Genomic DNA, 19,980 nt, shown 5'->3' with positions numbered 1-19,980 from the left:
AAGCTGGCGAGCGAGGCCCAGGCCGCCGCCGCCGCCGCCGCCGCCGCCGCCGCCCGCGGGACACCGGAAGCGCGGGGTCCAGCCGCCCGGGAGGCCCCCCGGGGCCGCGCGCTCCGCGGCGGCTCCCCGGTCCCGGTCTTCGCGGGATGGGGGTGGGGGGGGGGGGGGGGGAGTGGGGCGAGGAGAGGGGGGCGGGACGGCCTGCATTACCTGTTCCAGGTGCTGCGGTGCCGGCCGGGCGACCCTGAGCGCGAGCGGTCGCGGTCCCCGCGGCGGTGGCGGCTGCGCTTGCGCCCCGAGCCGCCCCTGCGGTCCCGGCTGCGCTCCCGGCGGCTGGAGCGCTCTCTGCTGTGGGACCGGCGCGCGCGCGCGCGCTCGGGACTGGCGCTGCGCCGCGGGGGGCTGTCGTCCGGGCGCGCGTGCTTGCGGTGGCGCCGCCGCTCCTTCCGCGGGGTCCGCGCGTCGTCGCGGCTGCCCGCCCGCCGCGGCCGGCTGCGCTCCCGCTGGTGCCTGTCGTCGTCCCCGCGGCCCCCGCTGGCCCGGCCGCGGCCCCCGCTCGGCTCGCGGTTGCACTTGTCTTGCTCGGAGCGCGCGTCCTTCCTGGGCGCGCTCTGCTCACAGGCGGCGGCGGCGGCGGGCACGGCCTTGGGCTGCTGGTTGTTGTCGGGGATGCAGGCGAGGACGCCGGGGCAGCGCTTGTCCGGGGAGCCGTCGTCCGCCGCGCCGCGCCGCGCGCCCGGGCCTTCGCGGCAGGGCGCGCCCTCGGCCAGGCTGCCGTTGACGCCGCGGGGCGCGCCGTCGGCGTCCGGGCGCGGCGGCGGCGGCGTCTGCTTCGGGGCGCCGGCGGCCGGCGGGGCCCCCGGGGGGTGCAGGGCGGCGGCGGCGGCGGCGGCGCCCGCGCAGCCGGCCGACACCGTGTGCAGGATGTCCAGCACGGGCTGCAGCAGGTCCGCGTGCGCCACGCCCAGCTCGTCGCGCGCCGGCGGCTCGTCCGGCTTCCTGCTCAGCAGGATGGTGAGCAGCCGCTCGCGCAGCTCCCTCTCCCGGCGCTGCAGCCCCAGCGCGCGCTCCTTCTCCTCCTCCACGCGCCGCAGCTCGGCCTCCTGCAGCCGCCGCCGCTCCTCCAGCCGCTGCAGCCGCAGCGCCTCCTCGCGGTGCTCCTGCTCCTGCAGCTTCACGGCCTGCGGCACAAAGGGGAAGGCGCGCGTGGGGGCTCCGCACCCGCCTGCTGGCGCCGAGGCCCGGGGGGGGGGGGGGGGGGTACCGGGCGCGCGCGGTCCGGCCGCGGTGCACCCCCCGCGCCCCCCCCCCCACCCCGGGCGACAAGCACGCGGCCCGGGGCGGGGCGGGGCGGGCGGGCGGGCGGGGCGTGGCCCCGGCCCCGCCGGGAGGTCGCCCGCGGTCACCCGCGACGGGGAGCGGAGATGACGGGGCGCACGTCCGCCGCCGCGGCCGCTTGGGCGAGCGTCTTCAATATTCACCATGAACCAAGAGCGGAGCTGGCCCGTGTCAGCGCGCCTGCCAGTCTCCTTCCCGGGGACTTATCCCAACTGTAATCAGACAACAGGTTACGGGGTCGCCCCGCGCCCGACTCCGCGGGGACACGCAGCCTGGCCGAGCACAAGGAGCGCCCGGCGAGGTCCGCACGTGTCCCCCGCCCCCGCCTCTCGCGGGGGCTTCTGGCCCGGCCTCTGGGAGGAGCGGGAGGAACGAGGCGGCGCGAAGGCGCTCGCTCCTCTGCTGCTGCGCTGGCTGTCAGATCCGCGGCTGCGAGGACGGACGTGGCCCAGCCCGGCTCTGCGGTCCGCCCTGAGCTCCCCGGGGACGCCATGGCGCTGCTCTCCATCGCCAAGATCAGCCCGCCCCGCCCCGCCCCGTCCTGTCGCCCTGCCCACTGGCCTTTGGAGTCACAGCACAGGGCCTCCTGTCCCAAGGGCCCTGGCCTCTGGCCCGTGGGGTCACAGCAGAGCACCCCCTCTCCGGTCTCCGTCGCCACTGCCTGTGGGGTCACAGCAAGGCCACTTGTCCCGTCACCCTGGCCGTTGCCTATGGGGTCACAGCAAGGCGACTTGTCCTGTCACCCTGGCCATTGCCTATGGGGTCACAGCAAGGTCCCTTGTCCCGTCACCCTGGCCGCTGGCCTGTGGGGTCACAGCAGAGCCCCCTGTCCCCAAGGTCCCGGCTGCTGGCCTGTGGGGTCACAGCAGAGCCGCCTGTCCTATCGACCTGGCCGCTGGCCCGTGGGGTCACAGCAGAGCCCCCTGTCCTGTTGCCCTGGACATTGCCTGTGGGGTCACAGCAGAGACCCCTGTCTCGTCGCCCCGGCCGCCGGCCTGTGGGGTCACAGGAGAGCCCCATCCTGTTGCCCCACCCACTGGCCTGTGGGGTCACAGCAGAGCCCCCTGTCCTGTTGCCCTGGACGTTGCCTGTGGGGTCACAGCAGAGACCCATTCTGTTGCCCCACCCACTGGCCTGTGGGGTCACAGCAGAGCCGCCTGTCCCATCGACCTGACCGCTGGCCTGTGGGGTCACAGCAAGGACCCTTGACCCGTCGCCCCAGCTGCTGGCCCATGGGGTCACAGCAGAGCCCCAGCCTGTCGCCCCAGCCACTGGCCCGTGGGGTCACAGCAGAGCCGCCTGTCCCATCGACCTGTCCGCTGGCCTATGGGGTCACAGCAAGGACCCTTGTCCCGTCACGCCAGCTACTGGCCCATGGGGTCACAGCAGAGCCCCAGCCTGTCGCCCCAGCCACTGGCCCGTGGGGTCACAGCAGAGCCGCCTGTCCCATCGACCTGACCGCTGGCCTGTGGGGTCACAGCAAGGACCCTTGACCCGTCGCCCCAGCTGCTGGCCCATGGGGTCACAGCAGAGCCCCAGCCTGTCGCCCCAGCCACTGGCCCGTGGGGTCACAGCAAGGACCCTTGACCCGTCGCCCCAGCTGCTGGCCCATGGGGTCACAGCAGAGCCCCAGCCTGTCGCCCCAGCCGCTGGCCCGTGGGGTCACAGCAAGGACCCTTGACCCGTCGCCCCAGCTGCTGGCCCATGGGGTCACAGCAGAGCCCCAGCCTGTCGCCCCAGCCGCTGGCCCGTGGGGTCACAGCAAGGACCCTTGACCCGTCGCCCCAGCTGCTGGCCCATGGGGTCACAGCAGAGCCCCATCCTGTCGCCCCAGCCACTGGCCCGTGGGGTCATAGCAGAGCCCCAGCCTGTCGCCCCAGCCGCTGGCCCGTGGGGTCACAGCAAGGACCCTTGACCCGTCGCCCCAGCTGCTGGCCCATGGGGTCACAGCAGAGCCCCAGCCTGTCGCCCCAGCCACTGGCCCGTGGGGTCACAGCAGAGCCCCAGCCTGTCGCCCCAGCCACTGGCCCGTGGGGTCACAGCAGAGCCGCCTGTCCCATCGACCTGACCGCTGGCCTGTGGGGTCACAGCAAGGACCCTTGTCACGTCGCCCCAGCTGCTGGCCCATGGGGTCACAGCAGAGCCCCAGCCTGTCGCCCCAGCCACTGGCCCGTGGGGTCACAGCAGAGCCGCCTGTCCCATCGACCTGACCGCTGGCCTGTGGGGTCACAGCAAGGACCCTTGTCGCGTCGCGCCAGCTGCTGGCCCATGGGGTCACAGCAGAGCCCCAGCCTGTCGCCCCAGCCACTGGCCCGTGGGGTCACAGCAAGGACCCTTGACCCGTCGCCCCAGCTGCTGGCCCATGGGGTCACAGCAGCGCCGGCTGTTCCGTCGCCCGGGACGTTGCCTGTGGGGTCACAGCAGCGCCCCCTGTCCCGAGGGGCCCCGGGGAAGACGGCGTGCAGCAGGAGGGGAGCCCCGGGGGCTGGGAGACCCTCCTGGAGCTCGGTCGCGCCCTCGCTCTGGGGGACCCGGCGAGCCTGCGCCCCAGCGCCCGGGCGGTGTGCCCGCGGTTGCGCCCGAAGTGCTCCGCGCCCCGTGAGCCTGGAGCGCGCGTTCTGGCGCCCGCGACGAGGCCGGGAGGCCGGCAAGTAGCAGCCGGCGGCGCGGCCGGCGTATTGAGAGCCGCGGGGAGGCGCCCTGGCGCGGCGCCCCCTCCCCCCGCCCCCCTCCCCCCTCCCCCCTCCACCCGCCCCCCTCCCCCCGCCCCCCTCCCCCCGCCCCCGGGCTGCAGGCCCAGGACGCGCGCGCGCCCCGCCTACCTTGGCCCTGCTCAGCAGCTCGGCCACCAGGCGGATGGACTGCAGGTTCCGCTGCGCCAGCAGCAGCTTCCGCTCCTCCAGCCGGATCTTCTCGTGCAGCTTCCGCTGCTCCTCCGCCTGCTGCTTCTCCAGCTGCTTCTGCTGGCGGCGCAGCTCGCGGTCCCGCTGCTTCTGCTCCCGGCGCCGCACCTTCTCCTCCCGCTTCCGCTCCCGCTCCAGCTCCTCCAGCTCCTTCTGCTTCCTGCACGGCAAGCGCGCGGCACCGCTCAGCACGACGGACCGCGCGCCCCGGCTGTGCGCGCGGGGGCGCCGGCGGGGGGCGGGGGGCGGGGGGCGGGGGGCGGGCGCGACACCCGCTGTTCCAACGCGCGTCCGCACGCGGGCCGCGGCGGGACCCGAGGATCCGCGCAGGAGGCCCCCCGGAGCCTCCGGAGGGCAGGTCTCGCTGGGGAACCGGACGCCGTGAAGGACGCGACCGATGGGCGGGCCTCGCGACACGGAACCTGCTTCTCAACGACACACGGCAGCTGGGGGAGAGGCCGGCGCGCCGAGGACGACCCCCCCCCCCCCCCCCCCACCCCCCCACCCCCCGCCGCCGCAGGCAGGGCCACCCCCGGGACCCCTGGCACGCGGCAGTGCTCACACACAGAAACGGGCACGTACCGCAGGGAGAACGGCCGCCCACGCCACGGACGAATAGAGGCCAGACGGGAGCCTCGTGTGCGCCCGCGTGCTGCCCGGAGGGCCCGCCGCGCGCACCACCAGCCCCACACCGTGCTGCCCGGAGGGCCCGCCGCGCGCACACCCCCGTGCTGGTGAGTGGGACCCGCCGCGCGCGACACCCGCGTCCGGGCCCAGAGGGACACCGCGGCGCACAGACAACATGCTCGCTCACTGCACACAGCCTTCCACCCAGAAACAACTGCTCAGCGCACGACTGATACTCAGAGGTGCTGGCAGGGTGCACAAAGCCCCATCACCGGGGCTCCAGAGAGGCTGTGGGAGTCCCTACACTGAACGGAGGACCCGGGAGCAAAGCCACGCGGAAGGTTCTGGAAGCACCAAGCTACGGGCAAGACCACACACAACAGACGATGCACCTACGAACCCCTTTGCTCCAGAGTCTGGAAAAGGCAAAGTCACTATGACAAAAAACCCAGCACGGGGAATACCAGGCTGTGACCCCCAGGATCCGGTGAGTCCTGGGCTGTGACCCCCGCTGGGGACCCGGTGAGCCCTGGGGTGTGACCCCCGCTGGGGATCCGGTGAACCCTGGGCTGTGACCCCCCCCTTGGGGATCCGGTGAGCCCTGGGCTGTGACCCCCCCTTGGGGATCCGGTGAGCCCTGGGCTGTGACCCCCCCCTTGGGGATCCGGTGAGCCCTGGGCTGTGACCCGCGGGGATCGGGTGAGCCCTAGGCTGTGACCCCCCCCCCCCCCCGGGGATCCGGTGAACCCTGGGCTGTGACCCCCCCACCCCCAGGAATGTGGTGAGCCCTGGGCTGTGACCCGCGGGGATCGGGTGAGCCCTGGGCTGTGACCCCCCCTGGGGATCCGGTGAGCCCTGGGCTGTGACCCCCAGAATCAGGGGGTCCCTGAGGGAGCGGACCTGCTGACGACGGAGTTTAAGGAACTCCTGTGACGTCACCAGAGAAGAAGCACCTGGAGACGACTGCTTCCCTTTCCAGCAAGCCCACGGGCCGCCCAGCAGCTTAGGTCGTCTGTGCTCGGCCAGGGGCGGGGGGGTCCCCACCAAGAGACCCCAAACGTAAGCAGGAGACCCCGGGCCAGGTCGGAAAGAGCGCCGGGTGAACCACCCTCACGTGCACCTTGATGGTAGCCTGAGTCCAACCCCAAGGAACGCGGTAGGAAAAGTCCCAGCTGCCCTGGGCAGGACGAGACGCAGAGCACGAGACCGCCAGGAGCCCAGGTGGGACACGCCCAGGCCGCGGAAGGGCAAGGCCAGTCCTGGGCACTCCAGACGTGCAGACGTGCAACCCAGCGAACAGGGCCTGGGGATCAGGACGCATGTAGGTCCCCAACCCCCTCACGACCCACAAGGAAGCTGGGGCCTCACACTGGGACGTGGGAACAGACCCAGGGCCACAGCTCCCACAGAGGGAGGTGTAGCAGGACTCCCTAGCACCCGTGTCCAGGCCCCACAGGTCGGGGCCCAGCTCAGCATCCGTCCAGGCCACACAGGTCAGGCCCCAGCTCACCAACCGTCTAGGCCCCACAGGTCAGGATGCACAACACCGGCCGTCCAGGCCCCACAGGTCGGGCCCCAGCTCAGCATGTGTCCGGTCCCCAGCTCACCAACTGTCTAGGCCCCACAGGTCAGGATGCACAACACCGGCCATCCAGACCCCACAGGTCGGGGCCCAGCTCACCATCTGTCCAGGCCCCACAGGTCAGGATCCACAACACCAGCCGTCCAGGCCCCACAGGTCAGGATGCACAACACCGGCTGTCCAGGCCCCACAGGTCGGGGCCCAGCTCAGCATCTGTCCAGGCCCCACAGGTCAGGCCCCAGCTCAGCATCCGTCCAGGCCCCACAGGTCAGAACCCACCACACCGCCTGTCTTAGCCCCCCCCTGCACAAAGAGTGAACCAAACCACGTGTCCGGGCCCCACGAGGTCCGAGGCCCCGTGCTCCCCACCTCCCAAGACAGGACGCAGCATCCAAGCTCCAGTCCTGCGTGGAAGCCCACCAGCCGCGTGCACGCGCACCCGGGACCGACAACAGCGGCCGGGCTCCCCAGGGGGCAGCCTGCACACGCAGGCCGGGGAAGCACCCTCTGTGGGAACCGCGCGGCCCCCTCCCCAGCTAGCACCTCGCGTCCAAGCGTCAGCGACCACAGAGGAGGCACCGCCCACCGTCCGGGATCCCTCGGTCCTCCCCGCCTCTGGCCCAGCACACGGGGCAGCTCGTGCTGAGGGCCACGTGCCCGCTTCCTCCCACGGACATGGTCCAAGACCCGGCCTCTTGAAACTTCCCAGTATTTCCTGGGACGCGACAGGCGAGCGTGTGCGAGGGCAGGTGTGCAAAGGAGGCACGCTGGCCAGGGTAGGCGAGGAGAGGCACACGAGGGCAGGTGAGGGCAGCGCCTGTGCGACAAGTGTGTACGTGAGGGCAGGCGGGGGCGCGAGGGGAGGCACACGAGGGGGCAGGTGAGGGCACGCTGGAGGGGACGCGTGGGCACAAAGGCAGGCGCGTGCGAGTGACGGCCTGGGGGCTCGGGGAGCGAGCGGTCGCGGGCTCGCGCGTAGTGACGGGGCCCGAGCGCACCCGGCCCCGCTGCCCCGCACGCCGCGCAGCGCCTCACGAAGCCTCCCGCCTCTGCCGCCCCAGAGCCGCTGCCTGGGGAGCCTGTTTCTCTGGGAGCCCCCACCCCCCCCCCCCCCGCCCACATCCCGCAGGTGGGGCCCTGCAGCACCGCGAGGCGGCCGGCACGCACCCCCCCCTCCCCCCCTCGGCGGCCCCAGACCCCCGCCCCGCCCGCCGCGTCTCCCGGTGCGCGTCAGGCCGTCCCCGGGCCAGCAGGCCGACTGTCCTCGGGGCGGGCGCGGAGCTGGGCCAGGACTCTCGCGCCCGGTCGGGGCTTGAGTCCGCCGCCGCAAGGAGGTGCGGACACGCCTTCCTCCGCGTCAGGAGGAAGGTCAGAACACGGCCCGCACGCGGCCGCAGGGGAGACGCCGAGCGCTCGCGACGCAGAGACGATCTCCGCTGGTAACGGGCGAACCCAGCAGGCCCGACGCATCTAAGCTGCGCACTCGCCGAAGGCGGAAAACGCGCCTGCGAAACCCACGCAGCTGGGGAGACAGGCCAAAGACCGGACTGGGCCAGCACCTCGCGCACAGCGGCTGTGCGCGGAGGACGTGTGCACACGCACACCTGCACACGGGCACGCGCACACCTGCACACAGACTCCCGCACACGTGCACACACGCGCGCGAACGGCCAGGCGCGCTCGCGCCCGCGCGCGCGCCCGCGCCCAGAAGCGCAGGCAGGCCCCGCGGGCGCGCACGTACCTTTCTTCCGCCCTCTGCCTCTCCTCGGCCTCCTTCTCTCTGCGCTTCTGCTCCTCCCTCTGCTGCTCCAGCTCCTGCAGCTTTTGCCTCTCGAGCTGCCGTTTCTTAATGGAGGCGTCGCTCAGGTGCTTGGTGGAGTCGAAGGAAACCTGCGGGGGACGGCGGCACGGAGCACGGTTCGCCACGCGCGGCCGCGGGCCTCAGCTGACGGCGGCCGGCTCGGCCGCGCCGCACGCAGCGCGCTCGCTCCGCGGAGCCCTGCCGGGGAGCGAGCGCGGGTCTCGGCCGCCGCGTGGGGCCGGGCGCCCGCGGACGCCCCCGACGGCACACGCGGCCTTCGTGGCCGGGGACCGAGCTTCCCGGCGGCACACGCGGCCTTCGTGGCCGGGGACCGAGCTTCCCGGCGGCACACGCGGCCTTCGTGGCCGGGGACCGAGCTTCCCGGCGGCACACGCGGCCTTCGTGGCCGGGGACCGAGCTTCCCGGCGGCACACGCGGCCTTCGTGGCCGGGGACCGAGCTTCCCGGCGGCACACGCGGCCTTCGTGGCCGGGGACCGAGCTTCCCGACGGCACACGCGGCCTTCGTGGCCGGGGACCGAGCTTCCCGACGGCACACGCGGCCTTCGTGGCCGGGGACCGAGCTTCCCGACGGCACACGCGGCCTTCGTGGCCGGGGACCGAGCTTCCCGACGGCACACGCGGCCTTCGTGGCCGGGGACCGAGCTTCCCGACGGCACACGCGGCCTTCGTGGCCGGGGACTGAGCTTCCCGGCGAAGCCGCAACCTGACCAGGACGTGACCCGGCCTCAGCCTTTACGTCCCCCCGTGACGCCGGGCGGTCTCGCAGCGTGCCGGCGGGATCCCACCGCGCGCTCTGGCCGAGGCCGCCACGGCGCGTCTGCCTCCGCTAACGAGGACAGCCAGCGCTCACAGGGGCACGCGGCCCCCGGGTCGTCCAGGAGGCCGGCGAGGCCGACCCCAGTGCGAGGTGGCGGCGAGGGTCTCCGCCTGTCACCCCGTACCCCACACGGGAATGCTCTCACATCCGCGTCCGGATGCGGCTGTGTCCAAGGCCGAGTGCGTGTGGCCGCGGGTTTCGCCTGCACCTGCGCTGGCCGGGCGTGCGGCCGCCCTGCCGGAGAGCCAGCTGCGTGCGTGCGTGCGTGTGTGCGCGCGCGCGCGGCTGCGAGACAGGCCCCAGGGGGCCGTCGCGCGGGGCGGGGCGGGCGCTCACCTTGATGTTGCAGGCCACGGCCTTGCCGTCCTCGCCCTTGTACATGAGCTTCATGCCGCGCAGGGCGCTCATGGCCTGGATGAAGCCCACGTACTCGCGGTACTGCACGTACGCCTCGAAGTTGAGGTGGCCCCCGAAACTGAAGGTGTGGAAGTTGCGGCCGGTCATCTCCTCGCGGTAGGGGTCCAGCATGGGGATGTCCACGTTGCGGATCGCCCCGAACTTCTCGAACACCTTGACCAGCACCTCCTCGCTGGGCTTCTCGGAGCCCGAGTCCTTGAGCGCGAACCACTTGCAGGGCAGGCCCTCCAGGTGGATGGTGTCGGGCCGCTCGCCCGGCAGCGTCTCGTTCATGTCCTTGGCGTCGCGGAAGAAGGAGTCCCAGTCGTGGCGCGTGGGGAAGTCGATCCTGAACTCGGCCGCGCGCACCTTGAGGATGTCGGAGAAGCCGCTGAGCTTGATGGTCTTGCCGTCCAGGCAGGCCAGGAAGGCCTTGACCAGGCTGCGGTTCTCCACCTCGCCCTCGAAGCGGATGAAGTCCATGGTGCTCTTGGAGATGCGCAGCGTGGAGAACTGGTGGTGCTGCACCATGGCCTTCAGCCTCTCCATCACCTCCCAGTTGGAGATGGACTTGCCCGGCTGCTTCAGCTGCGGCAGCGCCACGCTGATGGTCATCTTGGTGATGGGCTTCAGGTACAGGCCGTACGGGGGGCACAGCTCCACCGCCTCAGACGTGTCGTGCACTATGGTGGCCGCGGCCATAGCCGGGCGCTGGGGCCTGAAACACACACACACACACACACGGCGGCGGTCGGGGCCGGGGTCGGGGCGAGGGTCCGCGGGCCGCCAGGGGACAAACGAGTCTGCGTTTGTCTCATCAAAAGGCGCGGCCGCCTGAGACGAGGTTCTGTCTCCTCGAACCGAAGGGAACAGAAAACGGGGGTGAGACACCATCGGAAGGGCCTAGCGGCCAAGCGGCGGCGGGCGTCCAGCCGCAGCCAGCCTGCAGGAGCGGGTCTCCCAGGGCCGCAGGGCGTCGAGTGGGCGGGGACAGCTGCCACCCCCACCGCAGCGGGCGGGCGCACGCACGCACGGCCCGGAACCGGAACCGTCCCGCGCGCGCCCCTGCGGCTGCAGGCAGGACAGGACAGCGCACCGCAGGGTAGGGCGGGGCAGGGCTCCCGGCTCGCTCCGGCAGCGTGGATGGAGGATGGGCCCCCCCCCAGGAACAGGAAGGAAGTTTCTGGCCGAGACAAGATCGGAAGCGTCAGCTTCAGTGACTCTGGGACTGGCGCGGTGTCCTGCTTGCCCGAGGCCGAGTGACAAGCGCAGGGCCCCTCCCGAGCCAGCAGCCCCCAGGGCGCACCTGTCCTCCCGCGCCTTCTCCGGGCAACACTTCCCCACTGGGCGGACCGGGGTTGGGGGGGGGGGGGTTCTTCCCCCACCGGAAAGCCAGGCTCCGCCACAGGAACCCAAACAATACAGGTGCCTGCTCCCGCCCCCACCCACGCCCCCACCCACGGGCGGCTCCCTCCGAGGCTTGTGGCGAGGCCCTGAGGCACGGCCCGGGGAGCGGCCCCCACTCGGGGCGGGTGCTGGGACAAGGCACAGTCAGGGGCACGGGTGACAGGCTCTGGCCTTGGCTGCGACCCAACACCTGCCCCAGGACACCAAGCCCACACAGGGCAGCGCCCCCACCCCGGTCGCCTGCTACCCACCTGCCCTGGGTCCCCACCCCCCCCCCCCCCCCCCCGCCCCGTCACCCCTCCACAACCCCACCCCCTGTTACGTCACTCCCCCACCCCCAGCTGCCCGACCCCAAGCTCTGGCGTCCACTGAACATTACCCTGGGGACCCCGGCCCCGCAACGCCCCAGGACAAGCCCATCCCCCCACCCCTGGGCCATGGCCTCCAGGCCACACCGGCTGCCCCAGGACCCTTGGCCTCTCCACCGCCCTCAGTCTCTCCAGCACTGCCCAGTCCTTCACCTTCACAGGCCCCCGCCCCCAGTGCCCGCCTCATATCCCTGCTGCCCCCACCCCTGCCCCCAGCCCCCACAGCCCTGAGACCCCCACCCACTGGAGCTCCCAGCCCCCATCCCTGGCACACTCTGTCCCCCTCCCCTGCCACCGGCCCCAGAGACCCGCACACCAGGACCACCGCTGCCCTGGACCCTGCAGACCTGGGTCCCCGGCAGACCCCGGCTCCAGGAGCCCCCGAGACCCGGAGTCCCCAGCTCCACAGACGCCAGCACCACCCCCCCTCCAGCCCCTTCCCCGAGACCCAGGGCTTCCCAGGCTTCAGCCCCCCACCCCCCCCCCCCGGGGCCTCTAGCCCCAGGGCATCCCTCGCCCTCTCTCAAACCCTGGACTCCACGGCCTTCATCCCCTTCCCCAGTATGCCGGGGACCCCCGCAGACCCTGAACCACCGGCCCTCACAGACCCCTTCCCCCAGGGGCCCCGACCCTCGCAGACCCCGGACCCCGGACCCCAGAGACCCCGTCCCCCCAGAGCCCCTGGCCCTGGCAGACCCCAGAGCACCCGTCCCCCCAGCCCTCGCAGACCCGGTCCCCCCGACCCTCGTGAACCCCCAAAGACCCTGTCCCCCCAAAGCACCCGGCCCTCACAGACCTCAATCCACTAAGAGGCTGAGACCCTCAGAGAGCCCAGACCCCCAGAGTCCCCGAGCCCCTAAAGTCCCCAGCCCTCACAGACCCGGACACCCAAAGACCCCGTCCCCCCAAGCCCCTGGCCCTCGCAGACCCTGGACCCCCAAGCCCCCATCCCCCCAAAGCACCCGGCCCTCAAGACCCCGGAACCCCGGAGTCCCCGTCCCCCAGAGCCCCTACCCTCGCAGACCCCAGAGACCTCGACCCTCGCAGACCCCAGACGCCCCATCCCCCCAGAGCCCCTGGCCCTCGCAGACCCGGACCCCCCGTCCCCCCAAAGCACCCGGCTCTCGCAGACGCTGGACCCCCGAAGCCCCCAGCCCTCCGGAGCCCCCGGCCCTCGCAGACCCCGGAGCCCTGGAGCCCCCGGCCCCCCAAAGCACCCGGCCCTCAAGACCCCGGAACCCCGGAGTCCGCGTCCCCCCGAGCCCCCGACCCTCGCAGACCCCGGACCCCCGGGGCCCCCGGCCCTCACAGACCCCGTCCCCCCAGAGCCCCCGACCCTCACAGACCCCGGCCCTCCGGAGCCCCCGGCCCTCGCAGACCCCGGAGCCCTGGAGCCCCCGACCCTCGCAGACCCCGTCCCCCCGGAGCCCCCGGCCCTCGCAGACCCCGGACCCCCGGACCCCGAAGACCACGGCCCGCCGGACCCCCCCGGCCCGGTTCGCGGAAGGGGGTGGTCGCAGGTCGTCGCTTACCGGCGCGGGGCTCCGCTTGCGCCCCCGGCCGCCGCCGCCCAGGCCCGAGCTCACCGCCGTCCCCCGACGACCCCGGCAGCCGCGGCCTCTCTGCCCGGCGCCGCCACCGTCCGCCGGAGGCGCCCCAGACGCCACCCGCCGTCGCCGCCGCCCGCCCGCCCCTGTGACGCATTTCCGCTTCCGGCGCTCGTGCCCGCGGAAGCGGCCGCGCGGCAGCTCCCCGTTACGCCGGCCGGCCCTGGCCCCGCCCCTTGGGGCGGGACTTCCGGGAGGCCCCGGGTGAGGGCGGGCCGGCCCTGGCTTGGCACTGCGCGTGCGCGGCTGAGCCAGTAGGCTCCGCGCCCCCCACCCCCAGCCGCCCCCTGTCCCCGCGTCCAGCCGGAGGCCTCACCTGGGGCGGCGCAGCTCCGTCCTCTGCCTGGAGCCGAGCAGGGGACGGGCCCGTGCTTCTGTCCGAATTTCCAGTATAATCGTCCATCGTACGGAACACAGCAGTAAGAGAGCGGCCTCTAAGTCTCCTATTTACTCTTTAGTTACTTTTACTCACCGTTTAGGTCCCTCCTGAAATATAAGTAGACTATAGTATACAATTACATAGGAATATGTAACAAGTGCATAATATTTTCATACTTGAGCAATTTCATGTTTCTTACTTTGGTATAACTGGTTTTCAAATACATAAGATTTAAATGCCAACATATGATGCCTTTTACAGGTAACATATATATGTTTTTTAAACAATAATATGCCAACGTATAATGGCATAACATAATTATAAGCTAACAAATTAGAATTCAGTAAGCTCCCACGTTATGCCAGGTGCTGCCGGAGGCACGTCCTTCTCATGCCTCAAATACGGTATCTCAAGAGGCAATGCATTTCACATGTAATATACGGTTTTTCAATAACAATCTACCTATGTGTAATGACGTAATGTCATTACAGATTAAAAGTTACAATCCATTAAACTCCCCCGCTGATGCTTCCACCATGTCACAAGTCTGCATAGTGAAAATGCAGGGTGGACACCAAGTACACAGACCCTCCATTGTTCAACACGGAGCGCCAACACTGAAGCATTTGCTTCCCAGGGGGAAGGGAGGGGGGTGAGGGGACCCTGAGGTCAAGTGGGCTCCTGGATGGGTGTGGGGGTGCTCTGTGTGAGTCATGTTGTCCTGCTAATGAGCTGACCATGCAAACTAATATGATCACGAGGTCCTCCTCATGAGGAGGAAACAGACGGTCTGGGGTCCCTCAGAAATGGGAACACTGTTTGAACCCAGGCAAGCTTCTCAGTGGGGCTGTGCCTCTGTCTTTAGCTTCTCCTTCCTCTTGGGAATAGAGAGATGTTTGGGGTTCTCGTTAAAACCTTCTCCCCGAGGCTGCCCACAACTCAATGATGGCGTGTTTCCCTCGGGAACTGTTAAATTTGGAAACTGTTTTTCTCCTCTGCTCTCTGAAGCATTTGCAAAGCAAATTAAGAAATGAGATACTCCTTCTGAACGTGCACACTGAAGAAACGGTTATACTAATTTCAAAAACGTTCAAGGAAAATCCTTTTCCATTTTGGGGCAAGACTTCCCTCCTATGGATGCACCTCACAAATAGAAAAACAAGGCCCCTAATATCTGCGGCCGTAATCTTGTGTCCTGTTATGGTGTGTGTATAGTGATATACGTCACTCTTACCAAGTGTGAATGGGGGTTGGGAACATGATGGGATTTGCTCCCAAGACTCTATGGCAAAGGTGGAGGAATTTTGCAGCTGTAATTAAAGTCCACAATCAGTTCATTCAAGCACATCGAAAGAAAAATTCCTGTGGGTGGGCCTGGCTTAATCAGGTGTAGAAGTTAGAATTAAGAAGGGCTCGAGATTTGAAGCAGCGAGACACAGCCACATTACCTTGAAAAAGAAGCCATCTGCCTTATGGAGAAGAGCATTTGGCAGGATTTGGTGGCTGGCCTCTAGGGGATGAAGGCGTTAATGCTCCAACCACAAAGAACGGAATTCTTCTAACCACCAGTAAGCTTGTAACACAGCCCCGAGTCTCAAATGAGAACCCCACATCCTAGCTGACACCTTGATTTCAGCTTTTTGAGTCCCTAAGCGGATATGCAGTCAGCTTGTGCCTGGACTACTGAGCTACAGAAACTGAGATGTTTTATAATGTGTCTGTCCCAGGGCACTTGGGTGGCTCAGTCGGTTAAGCGTCTGACTCTTGGTTTCGGCTCAGGTCATGATCTCACGGTTCGTGGGTTTGATCCCTGCATCAGGCTCTGCACTGACAGCACAGAACCTGCTTGGGCTTCTCTCTCTCCCTCTCTCTGACCTTCCCCTGTTCGTGCTCACTCTTGCTCTCTCTCTCTCCCTAAAAAAAGAAAAGTTTACAAGTATGAATAAATAAATAAAATGTGTCTATCACACACTTATCACATGTGGGCGGGGGAGACTTGAACCACAGAAGTGTATCCTCTCTAGTTCTCAAGAGCAGAATCTGAAATCAGGATGGCAGGACTGTTCCTGCCATCGGAAGCTCTAAGAACGAGGCTGTTCCAAGCCTCTCTCCCGGCTCCTGGAGGTTGTCCACAATTCCTTGCTTGTGGCCCCATCCGTCACCACATGAACATCTTCCCTCTGTGTGTCTGTCTCTATGCCTCCTCTTGTCATGAGGACAGCAGGCACATTGGGTCAGAGCTCACCGATCTCCACCGGGACCTCATTATCTAACTGACTAGGGCTGGCACAGAGGGACCCAGGTCCCTGCTAGATGTAGGCATTCAATGAGACCAGCAAACTGGACGCTTGGTTCTAAATGCAGAACCCACCCAATTCTGGCTGCCCTCTAGATTAGACACTTCCCTCCAGGTTAGACCCCTCCTCCACTCTGGATTGATATCTTTCCCTTTGACCCAGATTCAGAGATGCCATTAATGTACCTCTACAAGAAAAATGCCTGACGATGTAAGTGTGTAGATGTCCGTAAGTGTAACCATACGTGAATACCTATGCATCTATCTATCCGTTATCTATCCATCCATCCAACCATCTATGCATCCATCCATTTTTCCACCTGTTCATCCTCTGACCCACCCATCCGTCCATCTGTATGTGCATTCATGTCCTCCCTACCCACTCAATGCCTCCATGCACCCTCCACCTGCCCACCATCCACCAGTCAACCCATCTCTCCATCCATCTACCCATCTATCCACTCATCCACCATCCATCCACTCAGCCATCGAACATCCCGCCATCGAACGGACTCTACATCCAAGCCATCTCTGTCTCCATCCATCCACCTCATACATTCATGCCTCTGAAACCTTTATTCAAAGCAACTCCTTTCCACCGGGTGGCGCACCACGACCCGAATGAACACTAGATAGAGTAACACTAGAGTTCACTAGAATGAACACTGCCATGTTAATCCTCTGGTCTGGTCTGAAGCCAAAGGTCTCGAGGGTCACGTAGTTAATCCCTCATCCGTCCTCAGCAAAGCCGTGCTGCGTGGTTTCCCATGAACGTTACCCTATTTACGAAATCCACCCTGTGCAACTCATTCTCTTATTAGAAAGTTTATTTATCCCAGAAATTTTAACTCAGCCGCTGCCTTCTAAACAGCAAGATAAAAAGGGTATTCTGTTATGTTTAGAATAGCCACACTGTGAGTTAGAGACGGGGCGGGAACTTCACTCCTCTGCTGGCTTTGGGTGTGTTGATTAGGCTGACTTTTGCAACGCAATTCAACAAGGTCTATTAATTACCATTTTTCATGTGCCCACCTTCTCATCAATTCACCGATTCTCGTCCTGGAAGCTCATCCTATGGAATTATTCCCCACAGCCGGGGCGCCTGGGTCGTTCGGTCGGTTAAACGTCTGACTTTGGCTCAGGTCGTGATCTCACAGTTCCTCAGTTTGAACCCATCGGGCTCCGTGCTGACAGCTCAGATTCTGTGTCTCCCTCTCTCTCTGCCCCTCCCCCTGCCCCGCTCACGCTTTCTCTCTCTCTCTGTCTCAAAAACATTTTTTTAATTTTAAATAATAAAACGTATGAAAAACAAATTATTCCCCACAGATACACAAAGGCGTATTTACAAGTTATATTGCATACAAGTATGCACACACGTGTATGTGTATGTATGTGTGTGAAGCTCACACACATTTTACATGTATATACTACACACATATATTCCCTGTATGTATATAAGTTACATGTGCAATGAATGCTCCTGGCAGCATTAATTATGAGAATTGGAAGCAGCCCAGTGCACGTATTTAAGGTGCTGTGTAAGACAGATAGTACACCCCCTACGCTGAGTCAGGGGAGGTACTCACTCGACACGATGAAACATTACATGAGCACGGCATGCTGCACACAGGCTCCATGCCCTCACTGATGTGATGGCATGGCATTCAAATTTTATTAATGTTTATTTGTTTTTTGAGAGAGAGACACACACACACAGTCTGAGCTGTCAGCACAGAGCCGGATGTGGGGCTTGAACTCGCAGACTGCGAGATCCTGACCTGAGCTGAAGTTGGATGCCTCACCGACTGAGCCGCCCAGGTGCACCCATGGCATGGTATTCGATGCTGGCTTCAGAGTGTGGGAGCAGCACTTGGGGGATGGGGAGTGGGAGGTGAGGCACTGGAAGAAATGGAGAAAGCGGGATGAGGAGGGACAAAGGACTTCTAACTAAATCAAGGGTGTCTGCCTGATTGCAGAGGCAGGGGATAACGGAGATAAGAGTGACCCTGAGGACCCAGGCTCTGCCCACCGGGTGAGGTCCATGATACAAAATGCATGGGGAAAACCGACTAAGAGAGGCTCAGTTTGGGGCAGGAAGAAGGCAGGTGGGTCCAGTTGGGTTGACGCTGGTTTGGACACGGCTGCAGCCTTCATGTGAGGTGTCCAGTAAGATCAGGGGCTCTGAACGAGTCCAAGAGCAGGAAAAACCATGACACGGGAGCTATAGCCCTGGGATGGAAGGAAAAGAAACTGAATAATACATCAATCCATGCATCCTTCCACCAACTCATCTATCCTTCCATCCGTCCATTCATCTATCCATCCGTACATTCATCCATCTCTCCTTCCTTCCTTCCATCCGTCCACTTATCCTTCCATCCATCCATCCATGCATCCATCCATCCATCCATCCCTCTGCCCATCCACCCACCCATCCACCCATCCACCCACCCATCCACCCACCTATACATCCATCCATCCATCCATCCATCCATCCATCCATCCATCCGTCTAACTGTCCTCCCATCCATCCATCCATCCATCCATCCATCCATCCATCCATCTGTCCTTCCATCCATCCATCCATCCACCTGTCCACCTGTCCATCCATCCATCCATCCATCCATCCATCCATCCATCCACCCACCCACCCATTCAACCATCCATCCATCAATCCATCCTTTCATCCATCCATCCATGCATCCACCTGTCCACTTATCCATCCATCCATCCATCCATCCATCCATCCATCCATCCATGCATCCATCCATCCCTCTGCCCATCCACCCATCCACCCATCCACCCACCCATCCACCTATCCATCCACCCATCCACCTATCCATCCATCCATCCATCCATCCATCCATCCCTCCGCCCATCCACCCATCCACCCATCCACCCACCCATCCACCCATCCACCCACCCATCCATCCATTGAGCCATCCTTCCGCCCATCCACCCACCCACCCATCCACCCATCCGTCCATCCATCCATCCATTCAGCCATCCCTCCATGCCAGCATCACTGTGCAACAATATGCATGGAATATTGCCAACCAGGGAGGCTCACTGGAGCCTTGGTATGCAGTTGCTATTGGCCCTTGGTGACACTCTCCTTGTGGCTAACCTTTAGTCTCCAGCTCCTTCTGGAGGCTCATGATAATATCTTTAGCCTTCACCCCAGCTTGGAGGTTGGAACTAATCAGGCATGTCCCAAAGCCCCTGTCATAAACCACAGCACTAAATGGTCAAATGACCAAAGCCCCCAGGCAAACAAAGACAAGACAGGACATGGTATGGCCTGAAAGTCACCTCCCAGGAGCCAGGAGCAAAGACCAGACCTCTTTTAAAAATCAGGTTAACGGTTCACCACACAAAAACAAAGTGAAAAGGTGATACACTTTATGGGAAGTGGCTTGGAAGGAGATGTGAATGGGTCATAAAAAGCACAGCCAGGACAAGGACAGGGTTCTCTCAGGAGATCACCTTGGTAGCCCTAAGAGCTATGCCCAGGGCTGTTTGAAGGAAATTGAGGGGATACTGGCCTCTGGGTGCAGAGCGGTCTCCCCCACATCCCGCCACATTGTGGGGGTGGCGAGTGGTCAAATGTGGTTATAGGACTTTCCTTGGGAGAGATCACATGAAGCTCCTGTGGGGTCCCAAACAGAACGGAACTCTCGTGGGTCTAGGGGCAAAGCTGAGCCCCACACCCAGCTCTCGGCATCCAGCAGGAGGCCGTCCTTGCGTCTCACTCCGTCGAGATCAGTTTAATCTCCTGCGTCCCCTCACCTGAGTGTCCTGTCTCGAATGTACGAAGAAAACACGGTGTTTCCTGGAGCTGGATGTTTTTTCACAGAGTGTCCCCCTGCATGGCTTGTCCCGCTTGGGAGACATTGCAGAAGTGTCTTCCGGCCTTGGTGACTTCTCTTTGCTTTCTCAACAAGAAGAGTAAGAAATCAGATGTTGTAGAGATCAGATCAAAGGGTGGCTTGAGAACCGGAAACAAAGATCCAGAAGCGAGATACAGAAGTGTCCCTCCCTTTGAGAGAAATGACGTCCCTGTACTTCTCACCAATGTGCCGGGCTTTCCGTTTCTCTTTAGGGTAGTTGTGGTGTCGTTCAGAACAGAGGGTAAGGTACCAGGCTACAAGGAGCTAAACCAGGAGGGAGCATGGCCTGCAGAGCAAACTGTGCGGGGATAGGCCATCCGGAAAGTTCCAGTGGCAAGAGACAGTTGGGGGAGGCTCAGGGTGCTGGCCTCATCATGAGGTCTCCAACAAGTGAGGCCTGGCAGAGAGACCCACAGGCAGGGCCCAGTCCTGAGACACCAGTGGGAATGCGAGTGACCAGTCACCTCAACCAGGATGCAGTGTCAGAGCACTGCCACTCCTTGTCCTCTCCATCCACCCATCCATCATTCCTTCCTTCCTCCCTCCC

At 65.1% G+C, this 19,980-nt stretch overlaps 2 protein-coding genes across 2 annotated transcripts in view; both read right to left on the bottom strand.

The window, feature by feature from the left end:
• ASMT (acetylserotonin O-methyltransferase) overlaps positions 1-207 on the bottom strand; it is a 38,565-nt gene extending 38,358 nt beyond the window's left edge. The window contains exon 1 of the mRNA XM_042975210.1: positions 13-207. Within this exon, the coding sequence (XP_042831144.1) occupies positions 13-207 (195 nt within the window). The remainder of the gene's footprint in view (positions 1-12) is intronic.
• Positions 172-12,935, bottom strand: AKAP17A (A-kinase anchoring protein 17A). Its single transcript, XM_042974804.1, has 5 exons — positions 12,794-12,935; positions 9,427-10,204; positions 8,192-8,340; positions 4,161-4,401; positions 172-1,181 (listed from the first exon to the last, which is right to left on the bottom strand). The coding sequence occupies exons 2-5, from the start codon at positions 10,186-10,188 to the stop codon at positions 207-209; spliced, it is 2,127 nt and encodes a 708-aa protein (XP_042830738.1). The 5' UTR covers positions 10,189-10,204; positions 12,794-12,935; the 3' UTR covers positions 172-206.
• Positions 12,936-19,980: the final 7,045 nt, after the last annotated feature.

This window comes from Panthera tigris, chromosome X (genome assembly GCF_018350195.1).
Source record: "Panthera tigris isolate Pti1 chromosome X, P.tigris_Pti1_mat1.1, whole genome shotgun sequence".
Classification (NCBI taxonomy): Eukaryota; Metazoa; Chordata; class Mammalia; order Carnivora; family Felidae; genus Panthera; species Panthera tigris.
The sequence above is the reverse complement of the archived record's forward strand: the minus strand, read 5'-3'. Positions and strand labels throughout refer to the sequence as shown.